General features: G+C 39.6%; 1 protein-coding gene across 19 annotated transcripts in view; it reads right to left on the bottom strand.

The window, feature by feature from the left end:
- mark3a (MAP/microtubule affinity-regulating kinase 3a) overlaps nucleotides 1-22249 on the bottom strand; it is a 191934-nt gene extending 169685 nt beyond the window's left edge. For 13 of the 19 annotated variants that reach the window (XR_007262590.1, XM_048599715.1, XM_048599720.1 and 10 more), the window contains exons 1-3: nucleotides 21144-22249; nucleotides 17134-17328; nucleotides 13026-13079 (exon numbers count right to left, since the gene is read on the bottom strand). Coding sequence is in view for 15 of the 19 variants with exons in the window: in XM_048599715.1 (XP_048455672.1) it covers nucleotides 13026-13079; nucleotides 17134-17328; nucleotides 21144-21194 (300 nt within the window). In the remaining 4 variants the exon portion in view is untranslated. The other 6 variants (XM_048599717.1, XM_048599724.1, XM_048599727.1 and 3 more) reach the window with 5 other exon arrangements.
- Nucleotides 22250-22929: the final 680 nt, after the last annotated feature.

Raw genomic sequence — 22929 nt, 5'->3', positions numbered from 1 at the left:
AAAAAGTTGCAGCATGCTGCTATGCAGAGGGACCTGGGTGTCCTTGTCCATGAATCACAGAAGGTAGGTCTGCAGGTACAACAAGTAATTAGGAAGACAAATGGAATTTTGTCCTTCATTGCTAAAGGGATTGAAATTAAAAGCAGAGAGGTTATGTTGCAGCTGTACAAGGTGCTGGTGAGGCCACACCTGGAGTACTATGTGCAGTTTTGGTCTCCTTACTTGAGAAAGGATGTACTGGCACTGGAGGGGGTGCAAAGGAGGTTCACTAGGTTGATTCCAGAGTTGAGGGGGTTGGCTTATGGAGGAGAGACTGAGTAGATTGGGATTATATTCATTGGAATTCAGAAGATAGAGGGGGGATCTTATAGAAACATAAAATTATGAAGGTAATAGATAAGATAGAAGTAGAGAGGATGTTTCCACTGGCAGGTGAAGCTAGGACAAGAGGGCATAGTCTCAAGATTAGAGGGAGCAGATTTAGGACTGAATTAAGAAGGAATTTCTTCACCCAGAGGGTTGTTAATCTATGGAATTCCTTGCCTAGTGAAGTAGTTGATGCTACTTCAGTAAACATTTTTAAAAAGGTAGATACTTTTTTGAACAATAAAGGAATTAAGGGATACGGTGAGAACACAGGTAAGTGGATCCGAGTCCACGAAAAGATCTTATTGAATGGCGGAACAGGCTTGAAGGGCCAGATGGCCTACTCCTGCTCCTAGTTCTTATGTTCTTACGTGCTGTGTGCGCATGTGTGCAGTCCAAGCTTCTTGCTGCTGGCCAATTCAAACACCACCATGTTCCTAGCCAACATCCATCTCAGGCTTGCTGCAGTGCTCCAGCTAAGCTCAGCACAAGCTGGAAGAATAGCATCTCATTTTCTACCTGGGGACCCTGCAGCCTTCAGAACTCCATAGAGTTGAATAATTTTAGAGCCTGAGCATTTTCTCATATGTCCTTACCCCAATCCCACACAATGGATCTTATCACATGAGCTGCTACCATGACCAACCCATTGTCAGCTACTAATTGAGCCCGAATCTGAGCTTTACCCATTTCTTTGGAGAAGGCTGTCTGACCCGCTGTGTTCCTCCAGCTCCACACTATTGACATTTAACCCATTCCTTTGTCCAACTGTTTTCCACTTCCTCTCCATCTATAGTTCAATTTTACCCCTACCTCATCTTCAGCAATATAATCAACCTTTTCCTTGCTAAAAGTTCTGAACAAGGATCACTGGACCTGAAATATTAACATTACCAGACTTGGAGTATTTCCAGGAATTTCTCATTTTTAAAAGTTAGTCTGAACAAAGATAGGTTTTGACATTTGAATTGAGCAGTTCTGAAATTGTATTTTTAAATCATAAAAGAAAACATGGATCACATGACATGAGGCTTGGCTCTCTTGTTCCAAGGGGGGTAAAACACTTGTCAACGTACAGCTTTTTGAAAATATTAAGAAAAGTGGTTCTCCAGCTGTCTTCAATCACTAGATAAAAAGCTCAATTCTACTACATATGGAGAAATACAAGTTTCAGAAGTTTAACTAGATTGTGCTCAGAAGTCAAGATCAAACTCAGACTGACATTAACAGAACTAGAGGCACAGGTGTAACTGGTACAGGCTTTGTGCTGACAGCTCTGGGAAAAGTACCAATAACATTCACAGGTTTACAATGGGCTTGAGCTTAGGGTAAGCAAAAGTGTAAACAAAACTACAAAGGCAAAAAGAACCAAGTTTATAGGTAGGTTTAGTGTGATTTTCTTTAAAAGAATCCTTCTTCAAATCTTGCAATCAGATGAAGATTTTTGAAAACAGTAAATTTGATTGTTCAGAAAACTGATCACAGGAAGAAAAACTTTGTCATTAGAATGTTATAAGTGTCAGCATTTGCTGCATGAAAAACAAAATTGAAGCAACTGCTGATACCTCAGTTAAAGCCAGAAATCTGTAACCAATTGTCAGTCATACAATGCTATCCCAAAATGGTGGGTTTTTCCATAGAGTCAGAATCCCTCCAGTGTGGAAACAGGCCACTCGGCCCTACAAGTCCACACCACCCTCTGAAGAGCACTGCACCCAGACCCATTCCCCTTGTCTAACCCAGCTAACCTAAAACATCCCTGGGCACTATAGGCAATTTAGCATAGCCAATCCACCTACCCTGCACATCTTTGGACTGGGAAGAAACCAGAGCACTTGGGAAATTGAACAATTCTGAAATTGTGGTTTCACCCTGCAAAAAGAAAATGTGATCCTGTGGACACAAATATGCAAGAGTAGTTAAATATTTAAAGTTAGAATAATGTTCTCAAAACTGCATGAGGGTATAGGTTAGAAGTTAAGGGTTAGGTCATGAAGTAATTTAATTTGATCCACTGAAAAGTAGTATGTGCAAGGGCAGCATGGTGGCTCAGTGGTTAGCACTGCTGTCTCAGCATTATTACAGTCTTTGTAGATAAAAATTACTAATCAATACTTAGATGAAGTGAATTTGTGCACTGCAATTCTTAAAACTGAAAGCATTAAAGGATATATAACTGAATTTTAAATATTATAATCTTTGGTCCAGAAATGCTAATTTTGGGAATCTGAAGCATTACTTCCTTCATTTGCCTGATAAAAATTCAGGCTTTTTTTTTTGAAAAAGGCTTTTACAGTTTAGGATATGGGATTTAATTTATTTGCATTTTAATTAAATCAAAAAAGATCACAAACAAACAGGATGTGTTACTTCCTGGGTTTTGGTCTGAAAGTTTCCACTCTAAACAGCTGGGTGACTTCTTTGCTCCAGACATCAACAGATGTCAGAATGAAAAAGTAGTGGACAAATTTAGATGCTATGCAATCTACTTCAAATGTGTAACTATTTTGAAGAAGGTGATTTGTAGGGTACCTAAACACACCAATGACAGAAAATACTGGAACTTCCAACCAAAGGCAGGGCTCCCATGACCATGCTCAAGGGCAATGGATCTTTAACATTGAATTCTTGATTAAGTAACACTAGTTGAATTCTTTAAAGAGGTACACAATTATGCATTCACAGAATTTAATATTTGAGGGATTTTGAAAACTTCAATTATGTCTCCCCTTCATATTCACTTCTCCAATCTCTACATTGGAATTATACCACTGATAAAGTTATGAACATCTGCCATACCATTTCTAGGGCTTTAGGACCCTAAAGAAAGCTTGATGCCCAAATTTATAGATAATATTCCTGTTATTTCTTTGTCTATCCATCCCAAGTACATCATAGCCAGAATCCTTAGTTCCCATTCCTTTGCAGATTCCAGTTGCCACACTAAGTCAATTTTATTTGTTGTACTCCTGAACTGGCAAGACTGCTATACTGTCAGAGGTGGCATATTTCAGACATGCTTGTTTAATGAAGGCCCATCTCTCCCATGTACTATTTTGAGAAATGTTTTCCCAATGTTCTCACCAATATTGAATAACTGGTCATTTGCAAGCTGCCACAAAAGCAATGCAATAATGCACAAAATAACCACTGCATTTTCTACATTACAAGAACTTTCAAAAAACTTTAGGTGGCTGTAAAGCATTTGAAACACTAGTCAAAAAAGGTGCTAAATAAAAATGCAAGACTTATTCAAAATACATTTTGCAGTAATTTATTTTTGACATTCACCCAGTTCACATTCTTTTCTGGTATTCTTACCTGCTCTGCAATAGAAAGGGCAGCACATTGTTTAAGCTAGTGCTCAAAACACTGGTCAGACTGACATTGGTCCCAGCCTCATTTAGGTGCAACTTTTTAAATACACGTACAAGTTCCTAGCACTCTACAACTGGCTCCAAAGTTCTAGGAATGTGATGCCTCCCTAGTCACATTCTATTGACCATCTTGGTATTTCTGCAAAATAACTGCAGTCAAACAGTACTGTTAAATAATAGATTTAAAGCTTCTTTTCCCCCCCAAAAACCGTCAGTCAAACATTTAAGAAAAATACAGAATGCTGTCCTTTCATAAACAGGCCTAGGAATATAAACTTCAATCTGTAGAGATTCCTTTCCACTTCTTCATAATGAATGAATTTTGAACTTCCAAGTTGAAAAGGTAGGTTTGTGTTCAATGATCTCAACATTGAGAACAGATTCCTCAAAATCTGCCAGCTACAGTTGGTGTCTGAAGAAACCAGCTTCCTAACAAATTTGTTCCATGAAAGTCTTTGCTTCAGATTAAAGTTTCATAGCAACATAATTGACCCTTCTTTCAGTCTAGGTCTGTGTAGTGGCATTCCCATTGCACTACGTAAAAAATTCTGAAAAGGTATAGTCATTAGCTTCATCTCTAGAATCAATGCCGAAATTATTCTACATTCACTTCAGTTTTAAAAAGGCTTCCACTCAAATCTATTGAAACTTCATTTTTAGCACAAAGCATAGCTTTTGAATTATAAAATTATTGCCCCCACTTTGCCACACTTAACCAATTCCATCAGCTCATTCACCTCCATTGTGCCATTTCATCTATCCATAGAAGATTTCCAATGAAAATTATGTTTAACCAAAGAAATTAGAAACCAAACAGCAATTTACAGTCTTATGTAATCTTCCCAATTATGGCCTTATTGACTTTTACTGAACTAACAAAGACTCAATAAACACTCAATACATGCACATGACTTTAAAAACAGCAGTGCTATTAAAACTTGAAAAATGGAAAGCTTCAAGTCTTGCTGTCAGAAACACAGCATGCAAGTGTTATGCTTTTCTCTTCAAATCTCTTCAGATGGATGTGCAGATAGGATATAATTTCAAAGTGGGGAGATGACATTTAGCAATGTATTGAACAATGGAGTAGCAGCAGACTTAGGACCTCAGGTAAAATGTGTTACATTTCATCTGTCACAAGTGTGACAGGATACATTTTGGTCATAAAGAATGACTGATTTAAATCTAAATAAACAGTTACAATTTTAAAAGGTATGCAGGTCAGAGACTTGGCAGGACAATTAAGGCAGTTGTTGAAAAGTGTATACATGACTTTAATTGATAGAAATAAGAGAATGCTAAGGTAGTGGTTTTGCTGAAAGAAAGTTAAACACTAGTCAGACCGCAAGTGAGGTAATGTTCAATTCTGGACACTACACTTCAAACATCTCAGGTGTTAAAAAAGTATGGATAAAAAAAGTGACCATAACGATACCATACATGAAGGAATTCAGACAAGAGATGGAGAATAATTTGACAGATTCAAATTCATGAAGTGTTTTGATTAGAAACATCACCTTATTGTCTGTCTCATGTCAGTAATCAGGGTAAAATGATTTTAGATAACTTGCAAAGGAATCAGAGCAAATTGAACTTTTTTTGCTTAAAAATGGCTGAGAAGTGACCAAAAACTGCTAATTTAAGATTCACTACCAACTTTGAAAAGGAAAAAAAGGGATAAACAGTTTAGGGTGAGAGAACAAAACAAGAGTGGAATTAGACAGTTCTCTTAAGAACTGTCTCCTTCTGTACTAGATCAAAATACAATAAGCTAAACTAGTCCTAGCTCAGCTAGGAAGTCCTTGCATTTCTTTGTGCCAGCCTAAGAGTACACAAGTTCCAACTTAATATGCTTAGTCATACACACACAGTTCATAAATTCTTAGCCACAGCAAGAACATACCAAGAGTAGGTCATTCACTTTGTGCTTGCTGCACCATTGAATAAAATCATAGCTGACCTGATCATAAATGTCAAATCACATTCCTACCTAGGCCAGTAACCTTTCATTCCCTCACCTACTTCTGACTTAAATCAAGGCTATGCTGCCACCAACTTTTCAGAAAGACTACTCCAAAGGCTCAAAAATCTGCCTCATCTCTATTTTAAGAGCAGAGCACCTGTTCTTAACAGCAAATCCCAGAAAAGCAAGCATCCTCACCATATCTGTGAAGCTTCCTCAGGATTTTGTTTCAATCAAGTCACCTCTTACTCTAATTCACTAGATATAAACCTAGTTTGTCCAACTTTTCCTCTGATGGCAACCCACACATTCTAAGTATTAGTGGGAAATCTTGAGCTGCTGTTACAGAATTTTCATCCTTCCTTAAATAAGGTGACCAATGCTGCACAGTACCCTTGGTCCTGTGTTGCAAATGGTGTGCCAATTTGGTACCACAATAAGACAACTACACATGCCAGATAGATAGATAGATATGGACAGCAGTATGCAATGAAGTCAAACAATCCTGCAGACAACAGACCAGATCAAAGCTCAACATGGCTGTCATATCCAGTCACAAATGCCAGTGAACAACTACTCAAACAACTGTAGAAAGCTGCACACTGGTTGAGAAGACCAGCATGTCATATATACAGCATGGAAACAGACCCTTCAGTCCAACTCATCCTTGTCAACCAGATATCCTTAATAAATCTAGTCCCATTTGCCAGCATTTGGCCCATATCCCTCTCAACCCTTCCTATTCATATACCCATCCAGACACCTTTTAAATTTTGTAATTGTACCAGCCTCCATTTCTTCTAGCAGCTCATTTCATACAGGCACCACCCTGTGTGGAAAAATGTTGCCACATAGATCCCTTTTAAATCTTTCCCCTCCCCTTAAACCCATGTCCTCTAGGTTTGCACTCCCCCACCCAGGGAAAGTCCTTGTCTGTTTACCCTATCCATGCCCCTAAACCTCTATAAAAGGTCACCTCAGCCTCTGATGCTCCAGGGAAAATAGCCCCAATCTATTCAGTCTCTTCCTACAGCTCAAACCCTCAACCTGGCAACATCCTTGTAAATCTTCTCAACCCTTTCAAATTTCACAACATCCTTCCTATAACAGGGAGACTAAAATTGCACGTGATATTCCAAGTGGCCTAACCAAATGCCCCATACAGCCACAACATGACCTCCCAACTCCTATACTCAATGCACTGACCAATAAAAGGCAAGCATATCAAATGCCTCCTTCACTATCCTATCCATCTGCAACTCCACTTTCAAGGAACTATGAATCTGCTCTCCAAGGTCTGTTCAGCAACGCTCCCCAGGATCTTACCATTATGTCTACAAGTCCTGCCCCAATGTGCCTTTCCAAAATGCAGCACCTCCATTATCTAAATTAAACTCCATCTGCCACTCTGATCCATTGACTCATCCGATCAAGATCCTGTTGTATCGATGTAACCTTCTTCACTGTCTACTACACCTCCAATGTTGGTGTCATCTGCAAACTTAAACATAGAAGGTATGTTCATATCCAAACAATTTTATATAAATTGCAAAAAGCAGTAGACCCAGCATCAATCCTTGAGGCACACTACTGGTCACAGGCCTCCAGTCTGAAAGCAACCTGCCACCACCCCTGCCTTCTACTTTCGAGCCAGTTCTGTATCCAAATGCTAGTTCTCCCTCTATTTCATATGAGCTATCCTTGCTAAACAGTCTACCATGAGGAACCTTGTTGAACACCTTACTGAAGTCCATAAAGGTCATTTGCTGCTCTGCCCTCAATCCTCTTTGCTACCTCAAAAAACACAAGACAATTTCCCACTCTGAGCCATGTTGATTATCTCTCAACAGTCCTTGCCTGTCCAAATACATGAAAATCGTTCCTTCATGATTCCCTCTGACAACTTGCCCACCACCTATGTCAGTCTCACTGCTCTATAGTTCCCTGGCTTTTCCTTACCACTTTCTTAAATAATGGCACGATGTTAGCCAACTTCCAGTCTTCCAGCACCTTGCTGATGGCTATTGTTGATACAAATATCTCAGCAAAGGGCCCAACAATTACTTTTCTAGTTTCCTACAAATTTCTAGGGTACACCTGATCAAGTCCTGGGCATCTATCCACCTTTATGCATTTTAAGGCATCCAGCACCACCACCTTTGTAATATGGACACTTCAAGAGGCTACTTAGTTCTCCATCTTTCATATTCTTCGTCACAGTAAACAGATGCAAAATATTAATTTACTGTCTCCCCCAGCTTCTGTGGTTCCACATGCAAGTAGCCTTGCTGATCTTTAAGGGGCCCTATTCTCTCCCTAGTTACCCTTTTGTCCTTAAACATTTGTAGAATCCCTTTGGATTCTCCTTAATCCTATTTGCCAAAGCTATTGTCCTTTTTGTGCTCCCGATTTCCCTCTTAAGTCTACACCTACTGCTTTTATACTCTAGGAATCATTCAATTGGTCATCTATACTTGATATATGCTTCCTTATTGTTGACCGAAACTTCAATTTCTCTAAACACCCAACATTCTCTACACCAATCAGCCTTACCCTTCACTAACAGGAACATACTATCTCTTGACTCATTTTTGAAGGCTTCCCATTTTCTAGCCATCCCCTTACATGCGAACATCCAGTCCCCAACTTTTGAAAGTTCTTGCTAAATACTGTTAAAATGACCTTCCTCAAAATTGAGCTTTAACTTTTAGGTACTTTAAAACTAATTGAATTATGGTCACTGGCCACCAGAGTGCTTCCCCCACTGACACCCAAGTTACCTGCCCTGCCTTATTTCCCAAGGGTAGGGAAAGTTTTGCACTCTCTAATAGGGACATCCACATACTGAATCAATTTTTTTGGAAACAAATTCCTCTCCATCTAAACCCTTAACACTAACTTTTCAAACACACTGGGAATGCCAAAATCCCCCTATTATTCTTACAGATAGCAGATCTCCTTATAAATTTAATTCAATTTCCCACTGACTATTGGGGAGGTGGGGTCTCTAGTACATCAGTTCCACCCAACTTCAAAGTATTCCCAGAAATATCTTCCCTAAAAAGGGAGCTCTAATGTTATCCCTAATCAAAAATGCTACTCTCCCTCCTCTTGCCCTCTTTTGATCTTTCCTATAGGATCTATACCCTGCAACATTAAGCTCAAAGTATATTAAAAAAAGTCAAGGCTAATGCATCCACATCCATCTTCAGCCAGGACTGCTGAGTAGATGTATTTTGGCCTCCTCTTTAGAACCCAGGCATCACAACTGCCACTTACGCAAATTCAATTCTCTCTGGGACATCAAGAAATGGTTGGCACGATGTCATGGTCCATAATCTATGCTGTATCCAATGTCTCAGTTGCTGTACTAAAATTTACCCAGATTGTTCTGTTGTAGCTACACCACTGGTAAATACCCAGTGTGGAAAATTTCCCAGTTATGGAGTCATCTGCTTTTTGGGCAGGACAATCAGCCAATATCATGGAGTCTACTCATCAGGAAATTCATGAAAGGCAACGACAGTACTCAATGTTCTGTTTGAGTTCCATTGGGGGTCATTCTGTACCAACCTCATTACAGCCTTCAACCAAACCTGGATTATACAAGTGAATTCAAGAGGTGAGTGTGACTACCTCCTGATTTTCAGAAACCAGGGTATTATACAGTGCAACTGAAATATTTATGCTTGACGACCAATCATCTCAACTACCATCATACCACATGGACCCTAGATCTTCAGGGTAGATCTTTTCTAAGAGAATCTGTTCAGAAATGTAATCGAACAGGTGGAATGAATTGAGGCCACTATTACACTTAGGACTCAGTCCAATCAAACATGTAAAATAGGCAATTACATAGTTATGGAACAGGGGGACTGGAGATCAGGCCTCCTGTTTCAGGAGTGGGGGCAATACCACTGCCACAAGTTCCCTAGGTCCTTAAAAGTAACATCCAAGGCCCAGTTTTAGGTCCTTCAATGACCTTCCTCTATCAAAGTTTGTGGAACAATAGCTGATGATTACACTGTTTAATCCCAATTGCAACTCCTCAAATACTGAAGCCATTTGTGACAGTATGCAGCAAAACTGGGGCACATTCATGGCTTGGTCTGTTAGGCAGAAGAAAAACATTAATGCCACACAGTTGCTGCCCAGCACTTATTTCGAACAAAAGAATCTAAACTTCCAAACAACTTTTTTTTAAAAAATGGTGGCAGCAGCAACATGGGCTATTTCATAGACCACAAACTTAGCTGGACTGGACCAGCTCTTCAAATACAGTGACTACAAAAGCAAGTCAACTACAAGGCAGGAAGAAGGCGTGACTGAACACCCTCCCCTTCAGCAGGAGATTGCAGCTCTGAAATAATTTGAAGCTTGATACCACTCAGGACAGAGCAGCACACTTCATTGATACTGCACCCACCACTGCCAATACATGGTGGTTGCAGCAACTAATTCTCCTCCAACAGCACCTTACAAACCAAAACTTCTACTATACAGAAAAGGCAACGGCAGTAGATACACAAGAATACCAAACACCTGCATGTAGCCTTCCCATCATGGGAACAGTGTTAGGACCTGTTCTGAGGAAGGGCCACAAACCAAAACAATAATGATTTCTCTCCAAATACACTGCCAGACCTGCTGAGTTTTTCCAGCAATCTTTTTGTTAGGAGCAGGAACAGGTCATCTGGCTCTCGAACTGGCAGAGCAAGCGCAATGTGATCTGTGGACAACTCAGTTTCCCGACTGCACCCCATAATTCTTAGTTCCCCAAGTAATAATCTAAGTCAGCCTTGAATAATTCACTGATGCAGCATCCAATGCTTTCTGGGGAAGCAAATTCCACAAACAAATGACCTTAAATATTAAAAAAACAAGAAATAAAAACAAACTTATTCCTAAAAAGGACACCTCTTATTTTCACAATTTTTCCTGCCTTGTTCTAGTCTTCCCACCCCACCCACAAAGAGGAAACATTCTCCTAATACCCACCTAGGATGATCTTTCAATAGAAGTCACATTTTATTCTTCTTGACTGTAATTGGTATCGACCCAACTACCCCACCTTCATTCACAAGCCAAGTCTTTCATCACAGGAATCAAGTAAACCTTACTGCTTTGAGTGAAATTATATCTTCTTCCAATAAAGAGGCCGAAACTACACAGATGTGAACTCACCAAGGCCCTACACAGCAGCAAAACATCCCTACTTTTAGATTCCATTTCTCTTTGCAATAGATGTCAACATTCCACTGTTCCAATAACTGGTGGTAACTACACATGTAGTGATTCATGTAACAGGACTCCCAGATCAATCTGTATCAGAGCTCTCATCTCTCTCCACTGAGATTGCATACTGTTTTTCAGTTTTCAAAATTGAAAAGTTCACAAGTTCCAAAATTGTAGCACATGGGCCATGCTTAGCTCAGTTTGGCTGGATGTCTGGTTTGAGATGCAGAGCGATGCTGATAGTATAGGTTCAATTCCTGCACAAGCTAAAGTTACCACAAAGGACTCTCCTCCTCCACCTCTTGCACTTTGGTTAAACCACCACCAGTCCTCTAACAGGACAGCAGCCCTATGGTCCAGTAGGACTATGGCAGCTTTACCTTGCCTTTGTATGTCAGCCAAATGTGTACACCACTTCACTTACACATGCCCCTTTCAGAATCTTTACCTGCTCTAGACAACTTACTTTCCCATTTATCTTGGGATCAGCAAGATTATATGTTCAGTCACTTCACCCAAGTCATTGATATTAGTTCTGAATAGTCAAGGACCTAGCACGGATCCCTGTAGCATTCCAACAGATACAAATTGGCCTTTTTGGGGAGCCAAGTTATCGCATGCTGTTAATTAACCAATCTTTCATCCATGTTAATATGTTACCCCTTCCACCATGTGCTCTTTTCTGGTGTAGAAACTTCTGAACTGGTACTTAGCAAATAAATATTGAAATCCAAGTAGACCTCATCATACAGGTTCCCCTCTATCCATCTTGCTTTTATGACCCCTACTGGATGTTATATTGAACAAGTCAGAACCTAGAACTGAAATTCGGCTTGATACATTGTTTAAAAAAACCAAGTGGCCTTTCACAGAAACACAAGCATGCAATGTTGTGGATCTGGTTTTAAACAAGTTTATTACATAAAATAAATTCAAGTAAACTAGAAGAGCAAATTTACACTTCAGTTTGATAGATTGAGACAAGGTAAAATACAATCCATCTATCCCAACCCTGTCACCTCAAACACCAGAAAAATTCTTCTCTCCCATCTATCGGCATGGCTTAACAGTTACTTCAAATTGCTGATCTTGAGAGCTTGATTGTCTTTTCATTGATTACTCACCCAAGAATAGGCTTTCCCAGCTTTAAATAACACCTTCAAAGTTTAACCAAACACTCCTATGCTGGAATTTTCAATCTAAAAATTCCTATGTTGAAGTAACACTTCCCTGTAGGAGATAGTTTAGAACCATTCTTCAGGAGGAGACTGTCTTCACATCAACTCTTACCAGGACTTCTGCAAACTGAAACTAAAGACTCCCAAGCTATACACCACCTCCCAGTAAATAAAAATTCTAACTGAAATGTTTACTATCCAATCAAAACTCAATGCAAACAAACTTCCATGATCAACCTCAGGATGATTCTCTAATACAGGCATTTAAAAAATGCTTGAGAAATACACACTACTCAATCATTAAACACTCAGAGCAAAATGCACATGCCAGTACTTCAAAATCCAAACTCTAAAATAAGTGATTTGTGCACATAAATACATACTGATCTGATTATCTGTCCACCCACATGTGGCTCCCACACTCCCCTACCTGACTTGGAAGCAGATTGCTGCTTCACAGTCACTGATTAAAAAGATAAACTACCTTCCTAACAGGACTGAGCATACTTCCATCAATTGAACTGCATTGATTCAAGGTGAGGAGTCACCATCTCAAAGGGCAATTATGTGTGGGCAATAACTTGTGTTGCTGGCAATAGTTACATGCCATTTGAACAAAAACTTTCATCACCTGTCACAGACAAAATAACAAATCAAAAACACTTACAGTACCACAAATATCCTTTTTCCTGCAAAGCATCTCTGCTTTTAAACCTTGTACTTAGGTTCTTTTAAAATAAAGAAACCAAACTGGCCTGTTAATACTTATTGAAGGCTTGTTCGTTTATGTAGCTTCAGCTACATTCAGATTCCTAGTCACATTAGGTTAATGAAGCACAAATACAAACTTTAAAAAGGAATTCAAAGAAAACGTGCTTGAAACAAAATACACAAAGTCCTTACCTTTTGCAGACTGGTGGGATTCAGCTGTGTTTTGTCAATAATTTTTATTGCAACCTAGAGAATAAGAGGTAATGAATTAAAAGCTTGATTTTTAAATCCAATATCTTTGAATTATGTACCAAAGTTAGGAACCAAAGAATACAGTAGTAAGTCAGTAATAACTTCTCAATTTTGGTTTTAAAATTATATTGCAAACACGACAGATTTTAGTACTGGTCAAGTTCTTAAATTTTAACCAAGATAAAAATTGAACACAAGCTCCAAGACTGATTCATAGCTTCATGATGCTCAGGTATTTCTGAATAGCTAGTGATGAGGTGATCAATTAAAAAATCTGTACAAACAGCATATTGAGACTAGTACAAAGTTGTGTTAAGCATCAGAAAAATTTTTCCCTAGCTAAAGTTATGAAAAATGAATGCAATTATTTATACACTTAGACAAAATGTAGCCAATAAGGCGAGCAGTTACATTTAAAGTATTGCAACTGGATCAAATAATTAAAGTGACATAATGAAAAGAGTCGTGGGAAGTAAATACCAAAAATAAAGGAAACACGTTTATTGAAGCTATTTCAAAGTTTTGCAATATACTGGTTAAACTCGTGTTTTGGTTAGAACATTGCAGAACAAAGTAGCAATCAAAATGAAGTCTCACAATTGAGAGGTGGTATTCTCCTGTCTCTTTGCTAAATCTAAAAGATATGCCCCTACACTCATTACCTATTAGAATAAGTCTACTAATTTCAATTCTATTAGATTTACAAACATTTCATCCTATAATCTCAGGCTTTTCTCATGAACAGAAGCCTTCTTTACATTGGTATTTTCTCAGAGGCAGAGTCCTACTGAATTTGTAACAGAATACTGGAGAACGCAACAGGGCTGGCAGCATTGGTGCAGAGAGAGAATCTGAGGATTTTGCCTCTTATGGAATCTGCTGTACTATTAGAAGCATTAAATATTTTTCATAAATCATGGAGTCCAATACTTATCCTAGGAAGAAAGTTCAGAAAAGGCTGCTGCAGTTAGTATATCAGCATTTATCAATTCATTTTATGAAATTATGGAAGGAAGTTAAACACAATAAAATAGTTAAATCATTTAAATTCTTGTATATTCTTCTGTAGTCAATTCGTACATGTTAAGCATCTCAGTTTTGCCAAGGCATTGAAACACATGAATAAGATAATTACATCATTAGGATACATTACATTTCTACCTCATTACATCTGCACAAAATTTCTGCATCCAAACCTCTGGCCTATTGTCCCTTTTTAAACCCAATAATCAACTACCAATCCAAATGAAAAAGAAGTTAACCAACAATGCAGAACCAGAGCTGGAGACCATCCCTATCAGTAGAGGTCAATTATTCATTAGAGATTAACTCCAAGCCATCCAAGAACAAAAAACCCTGATTTTAAATAAACAATTCAATGTTCATAAAGTAGGATTTATTGCTGAAAGTGCTTTATTCCAGTTGTTTATCAGTGATAAATATTTTTCACACTGGAAAGATTTAACAGTAACATGCATCAAATAAATTTAAAATAATATCCATCACAACAGACTGGCAGTTACACAGCACTTTTCAAAAGATCTCCATTACCCAAAGCACTCTATAGTCAATGACGTACTTTTACAGTGTAACCACTTTGGTACTCCATTACATTAACACTTAAGAAATGGCACCTTCTGCCAGTGATCGAAACAGTATTGTAATATCTAAACAGGGAAGCAGATATTTCCCTGGCCCCTCCCCCAAAAAACAAAACACCAAAATGAAGGTGAATGGAACTTCTATGGAGCTTTAAAATGTAGCTTGTAGAGAGAGCCAGGACCATCCAATGGCTTCCTCATGTACTGTGGAATACTATTATGCCAGAAAGAAATAGTACAGGCAATAGAGTGAATTAAAATTTTGAAAAATCAAACCATGACTATTCAAAATAGTTAAAAATGAACAAGTTTGATATTGATTTCTCATTACTACAGTAGAGCAATTGGACTGTGCCCTGTTTGTGCTGTAGATTTTAGATAAAATCATTAGAACACTAATTAGATAAGCCCCTTGGAAAATGAATCTGGGGAGACAGTCATGGGGAATAAGGAAATGGCACGGGAGTTAAATAGATATTTGGCATCAGACTTTACAACAGAAGATACTTCAAACATCCCATTTATTCTTTAGAATATAGGGAGGAATTAAATACCATCACTAAAGAAGTGATGTGTCAAAGCAATGCACTAAACAAAAAGCTAGCATACAGATGCAGCAAGTCATCAAGACAGCTAATGGAATGTTGGCCCTCATTTCAAGGGGGTTGTACTACGACAGTAGGGGAGTCTTGCTGCAACTGTACAAGGTACTGCTGAAGCAGCTGGGAGAAGGTGGACTAGGATGATCCTCAATATGGAGGGACTGCCTTATGAGATAAGGTTGAACAGATTGGAACTCTGCTCGTTGGAATTTAGAAGTGACAGATGATCTCATAGGTATCCAATATGCTTCAAAAAGGCTTGAAGGGTAAATGCTGTAATTATTATCCCCAACATGGGCAATTCTAGGAATGCGTGTGCATACATGCAGAGTGCCTTTGGAACTCTCTGCCACAGACAGCTGGGGAGGTGAAGTCCTGGTGCATATTTAAAGATTGAGATATATAGATTCTCGATCAACCAAACAAGGAAAAAACAGCAGGAAAGTGGACGTGAAGAATTTTGGATCAGGCATTGTCCTATTGAATGGCAGAGTAGGTTCAAGGGGCCAAATGGCCTGCTCGTGTTCCTATTTCTTATGGTCCTATGTTCCCAGAACATTAGCCTGGAATTTTAGATTACAAGCTCAGCGACATTGTCACTGTGCCACTAAATAGTAAGAGGATCATGATAGACAGCATAGAAAGAAGAATACAAGCAAACCTTAAGCAACAGATACGGTTAAGGGAGGATAGACACTGGAGTAGTTGCTTCTGTTAGAGAAAGATGGCAGCAAGGCTAGAGGTATTTCCAGGCAGCATTTCTGGACTGCAGGCCAAGACAGCTGAAGGATCGACACATGGTGGTGATCCGAAGTGGGCAGAAACAGCAAGTGTAGAAAGTAAAGCTCATTAAGCGAGATGCAATATTGAAAGAACTTTCAGAAATTAGGTACAAGACTGCCAGGCTAGATAAGGATTGCAGATTTATTTTTCTAAACACTAAATAAACCAAAGAAATTTTGGTAACAATTCAGAAGTTTCATTTTACTATTATGGTTTTAACTTATCTCAGTTATTTAACATAAATGCATTAAATACCCCACCTGCCAATGTAGGATTTAATTTCTTATCTCAAATCAATAGTCCAGTCACATAACCACTGTTACTGCACACTGAACTCTAACCAGGTTTGATAATTTAAGATAATGTGTGGGGACAGCAAGGTAAAACAAGGATATGGGCAATAAGTGCTTAATGCAGGATAGGATATAGGTAGTGGATTTTTGATTAAAGTTTGAGCTTTGACATTGAAGCTAACAAGCAACATTTGAGAAGTTAAACTTGAAGGTCACAACAACCTTGACATGGGTTTCGTTGGGTCTGAGGAGAGTTGGAAATGATGGTAAATGTTAGTGCTGTGAAAATATGCATTCTTGGTAATAGCCAGAATATGCAGGCTGTAGGTCAGCTGATGGTCCAGAAAGGATCCATTTTAGATTTTTCTTTCATTAAACTGTTTTATGGCAATGACTTAGAGGTATGCTACCTATAACCCATGAAGATAGAAATATAATTGAGAGAGTGTTTACTTAAAAAAAAAATGAACAGGAAAATACTTCAGCTGGTTTCACATGGTGAGCTTCCTTAAGTGAATCAAAATGGGAGGATTCAAGTGAAAAGGTATGCGCTTCCTCAAAAGCAAGAGGAAATACAAAAAGGCATACCAGAGAGATCATACAGATTTCCTAAAGGCCAGCAGAGGTTCACAAGTGTGTTATGGAGAGAGTCATAAAAAATGTGACAACACTAGAATGAGAAGTTATAAACTGTAACAAAAGAAAATTTAGTATGCTGATCTCCACTGACTGAATAAAATAGTCATAAGACAATTACAGACCAACTTACCTCTCTTCCAGTAAGGATATGTCTAGCCAGCTTCACTTTGGCAAAGTTTCCTTTGCCAATAGTTTTCAGAAGTCTATAGTTTCCTATGTGTGGCTGCTCATCAACGCAAGACGTAATTGAATTCCGGCATCGAGCGCCTCCAGAACGGGTTGGCCGAGAAGAAACTTCTGAGCGGCCATCCACATGAGATGTGTGCTGATGTGGAGGAAGACAAGGACATTAGTTTAAAACTTTGAGCTTTTAAACTAAACTGTTAAGAGTCAAAATCAGATAGAGGTTTCAAAAAAAATGCAAGCATTTATTCTATTGACATGTACCTTGAAAGCAAGGCCTTCCTTTGGACTGAAAGGCCAAAATAAAATCCCCTCAGTCAAGTCTTTGTTCTGCTCCTCATGCAACATTTGAAAGTTCCATTGAAAATTTGCAATATTCTATTTTTAATTAACTCAAAGCATCAATATTCTAGGCCTCTAATAGCAAAATAAATACAAGAACAGGGATTCTGTTGAACAATACTGGACATGTTAGACCACACCTGGAGCTTGTGCACAGAGTTCTGGGCACCACTCTTTAGGAAGGTGACACATGTATTGTCATGGGTGCAGACAATATTTACAAGAATGGTTCCAGGGATGACATACTTCAGTTAAGGGGGCAGATTGGAGAAGTTAGGACTGTTTCTCTTTCAAGAGAAGGCAAAGGGAGACTGGATAAAAGTTTGCAAAATCATGGAATCTAACAGAGTACATAGAAAGAAACTGTCTTCTCTCAAAGGGATTGAGAGCAGGGGGCACAGTTAAAGTGTTTTACAAAAAATAAATAAATAAATCAGAAAAAGGTGAAATATGTAGCACACAGCAAAATCGTCTGGTTTGGAACACACTGCTAAGAAGTGGGGTGGACGTGTTTAATTGAGACATTCAAAATTGCATGGTTTCTATTTGAATAATAAGGGTACATCATTGTAGTGCCAAACTTCTCTTTTCCCCCCTCCTGTCGAAGTGTTCCGAGAACCCCTGAAGACATGGGACGAACAGCCTCCTTCTGCACAGCATAATTCAGCAATTGTGATCTTTGCTCAAAATTAGAGACTGTTTTTTAAAGCTTAGTCCTGAAGTTAATGTCCATGTCCTATCACTAAATTTAATGTACAGATACCAAAATGCAATAAAGAAAACTAGTTGCAGTGCTGACTGGCATCAGTACTTACATTTTTATAGGAATCCTAGTATGAAGACATCTTCAAAACATTTTCTAGGATGGGAGATAACAAGTAAAAGACTGAAGGAGCATATACAGAGAACAGTCTTAGCAGTATTAAGGGATGTGGTAGGACAGAGAGGCTGAGAGAAAGCTCCTGCATTCCTGTGGCTCAAGAAGCAGCTGTCAATGTGGAATGTGGAGTAGGCCGATGCTGGATTAGTTCACTGGAAAAAGTAGCATAGGTCAAAGCAATGGAGGATTTTTAAAGGGAGGAAATGAGAGAATCTTTTACAACTTGTTCGGACAGAAGAAATGTGGCAAGTACGTTGTGCTTTGCAGTAGTTATATTTTGTGCAAAGTGAAAATAGGCAAGAATGGTAAGAGTCTAGATGAAAGTTTCAACAAATAGAAAAAGATAGCATCAGTGTAGATGATAATTTGGCAGCAAAAAGCTTTCCAAATCAGGCATTTCTTCCACACCTACAACTTTTTCATGCTCACAGCTGTCTCCAGCTTTTATTCTTCATGGGATATGGGTTCATTGGCAAGGCCAGCACTTGTAGCCTACCCTTTAAGTGACCATCTCAAAGGCCAGTCAAAAGCCACCATATTAACATAGGGCTGGAGCCATAGGTAGGCCAGATCAGGTAAGGATACAGATTTTCTTCGAAAAAAGGGACAGTGAACTAAAAGGATTTGTACAGTGATAGTAATAATGGCTATGAAACAGACTAACTTTCAATTTCATAAATACTAACAAATTTTAAATTCCACTAACATCACAAATCATTAGCTGGGGCCTCTGGATTATTACACACAAAAAACAGAAGTTGCTGGAAAAGCTCAGCTGATCTGGCAGCACCTGTGAAGGAAAAAAGTTAATATTTCTGATCCAGTAACCATTCCTCAGACCCGAAACGTTACTTTTTCCTCCACAGGTGCTGCCAGACTTGCTGAGCTTTTCCAGCAACTTCTGTTTTTGTTCCTGATTTACACCATCTGCAGTTCTTTCAGTTTTTGTCTGAATTATTAGTCTACTGACATTACCATTTTGTCCCACCTCTCCCATAAATTGACCAAATCTACAAATCAAGAAAAAGTGCACATCTATATTTTCCAAGTGATGGTGAGCACAGCCTCACTCCCAACAGCAACTCAAATCAGCTAGTTTCTGGGTAACCCAACACATTTTTTGTTGTCTCAAGCAGAAAAATGTCACAACTGAATGAACTGGTACAGCTTAAAAACTACAATCCAGATTAAAATTTTTAAAATCTGACAAGATATTTTGGGTGCAACTGAGAAAGTGTACAGCAGTTTAAAGGGGAGATCTTACCACCTCCTGGCTAAGATTTGCAATTCAACCACCATTACTAAAGCTGAACAACATCTTTTACCTCTGTTGGTTGGATCTTGTGAAAAATCAAGAAGCACATCCCAAGTGGCTATATTTAAAAAAGGCGAGTACTTTGGAAAGTGAGGATATCCCATACGTGGACATGTAACATTGGAGTTTGTCCAGAACAAGACAAACTTCTTGCAAAATCCCAATTTCTCTCCCCTTACAAGCAAAGCTAAAGTCAAGTAATTGTCTTTTAAAGGGGACATAAAACTAGCATTAAATGCATCAACTTGAATTATTGCTGCCACTACCAGTGATGGAATATAACCTTGTTAACTCAATTGCATCTTACCTCTCATTCAGAGGTTCAGGGATTGACCCCACTTTTCACAGAGTCTAAGGTCCTGGACAAGATTAATTCCACAACAAGTCACCAGGTCCCCTTGCTGAACACAAACTGGCTGTCACAAAACTAAGTGAGTATACTGCAAAAATGCTCACAAGTGAGCTTCATTGCTCACAAAGCACCTTGGGTTTTTGGAATGAGATTACAGGCATCAGAATTTCTTCTATTATATACCACAATGCCCTTCAGATACATTTTAACAAAGGACAATACCTATAATCAGCTTTCCTGGACATGCTCACAATTGAAAAGGAGTTACAGACATATCATAGCATATTCAGCTCATGGTGATAATACAACATTTTAATAACTGTTATAAAGGTTTTATGCTAGCTTCGGAACCAACATATTTAATGTCCCCCATAATCCTAAGTATATTTTCAACTATTAGTAGAATTTGTTTAGAAAAACTTCCAGCTGCGTAATGATGCGATCATTTTTAATTCTAAGGCGATACACAAAGTGTACAATTCATGACACCTTCTGATCTTGCAAGAGGCATGCTAACCATCTTAAAAGATTAAAGCTAGTAACAACTGTAGGGCTTTAAACGATTAGCTCAACTTTTGTACGGCCCTCACAAATACAATGTATTCTAAAAACATAACGACGGGACCAAATTTTAAATATATTTGTTCCTTTTTGGACTGTCAATTCTATAAACATGACCTAGCGGCTCATTTGAAAACCAATTCGGTCAAATCTAACACCTCCGTGATGCGTCCCGACACCTGTCGGCTTCCTCACGCCGTGTTGACACGGATTGAGATGAAAAAAGGAAGCAGCATAGGTGCACAGCAAGACTAAATTTAAAAAAGCATCAGGAACATGCTAACTACTTAACAGTGAACACGCAAAACTTGCAGAGAAGCTTTACAAAAGAACCCAACTCAACATTTATTCCAGTTCACTGGCAATTCGTTTCCAAACCATGGTCCAAGTTCATTCGCTGACCAAGGCCAAGTTGGACACTTAGTCCTTCAAACAAATACGTTGGGTGTACGATAAGCCTGTGCTCCCTTTTCCGGGGTCTTTTGTACCCCAGTAAAGATGACTTACATGCTCTGTTTCACGTTCATTCACTGTAGGTAATGGCGTTCGAGTAGACATTTTGTTTTTTTTATTATTTGCCCCTCCTGGTTTCAATTTAGCACCGTTGCCCAAATAATTGCAGAAGACTCGGTTCAACAGGACATGAGTGCGAAATGTTCAGAGGCGATGGGCTTCAGCTGAAGTCGGCCCGACGGACTGTACCCGGTGACATCCAGCAGCCGTTTACCAAACACACGCCTAGTAAAGCCGAATATCCTTTCGGTGCGTCCACATCTTCCCCCCCCCCCCAAAAAAAAATCTAGATAACGTGCAAAGAGATACTCAAATGCAGTGGTTTCCAAGCGCTGTCGATTGCGGAGCTGTTAAACACTCGACTGCCCGATTCCACCCCAGCCCCAGAGGAGGAGAAGAAGAAGCGAGCAGCTGCTGCAGTCCCACCACTCGCTTCCCTCAGCCTCAAATAACAAGGCCCGGCTTCAGCGACCACAGCAGTTGGCGCCGCCGGCGCCGCCGCACAGCTTCCCGGCTCCAGACGGGAGAGACAGGACGTTTCGGACGCCGCTCCTCAGCCTCTAACATGGAGACCACGGGGAGGGGAGGGGAGTGAAGGAGGTCAGAGGCCGCCGGGTTGGAGGTAAGTAGGTAGGTAGGTAGGTGAAGAAGGGAGGGTGGGGTAAGGGAAGATTTGGGGAGGGGAGTGGGTGGAGAGGAGGAGGAGAAGGGGGGTGTCCGGGTGAAAATGGCCGCCCCGGCTCCGACGGCTCACCAAGCCCAGGGCTGCGGCAGGAAACGCGTCAGCCGCCACCTCCTGCCGGGAGCGGAAAGGGGCGGCTGGAGGCGGACTATAAAGGGGGTGGACAGGTGAGGGCCGGGGGCAGGGGTTGGATAAAAGAGAAAGAGGGAGGAGGGAGGAACAAGGAACAAGGGACAGAGGGGTGGAAGTTAGAATGGGGGGGAAAGAACCTGGGCTTGGAAGAGACGAGGGCGGGCCTTAGCCTGGAGTCTAGGGAAAAGGCTGGGCCGGGGCCGCAGTGCGTCAGGGAAGGCTCATACTGTCAGACAAGTTCACCGCCCTGACTCAGAGAATCCCTTCCATTCGTTAAATTGACACACAAACGTCCTTCCTTTGGCCCGAGCCCAAGGCCACACTCTTAATAACTTATAATTAGATTAGGCCGACTCATTGATTCGCTGAAATAAACTGTTCATTGAGGAGCTCAATTATATGAAAATGCAACTGTTCGTAAAACTCTTCAAACCTGGTTACCTTTCCTCTCCTATTGCCCCACCACAGAAATCATCTTTAATAGGCGTGTTCTTCGCTCCGCCTCTTAGTTTAATCATGATGTGTGCTTTTATTTACAAACTAAAACGCGACGGATTGTAAATCCATTCAACATAGTTCTGTTGCATTCTCAGTAAAACGTTCGCGAACAGGCAACTTATTTAAAGCAAAATCAAACTCCCTGAATCGGACCAGATCAGCTCATTGTCACAATTTTTTGTTTAAAGCTATGTTCGAATATCTAGGTCACCACTGAAATGATGCTTTTCTAACAGTCCATATTTCTCCAATTGCTCTGCATGCCTGATTCCTCTGTGGCATGGTTCTTGTATTACATTCCACAATGATAACGTTTATTAAAGTCTTGATCTGAGTGCTTCACAAAAGCTGAATCAGCAAGAAGTGAACAGAGAGATGAGGAAGGGAATTTTAGAAGGAATTATCCAAACCTTATTCAAAGAACAGGAACAGAGTTGGTGGAGAATAAAATATACCATGGAAACTTGA

Source organism: Rhincodon typus, chromosome 8, assembly GCF_021869965.1.
Source record: "Rhincodon typus isolate 14 chromosome 8, sRhiTyp1.1, whole genome shotgun sequence".
Classification (NCBI taxonomy): domain Eukaryota; kingdom Metazoa; phylum Chordata; class Chondrichthyes; order Orectolobiformes; family Rhincodontidae; genus Rhincodon; species Rhincodon typus.
The sequence above is the reverse complement of the archived record's forward strand: the minus strand, read 5'-3'. Positions and strand labels throughout refer to the sequence as shown.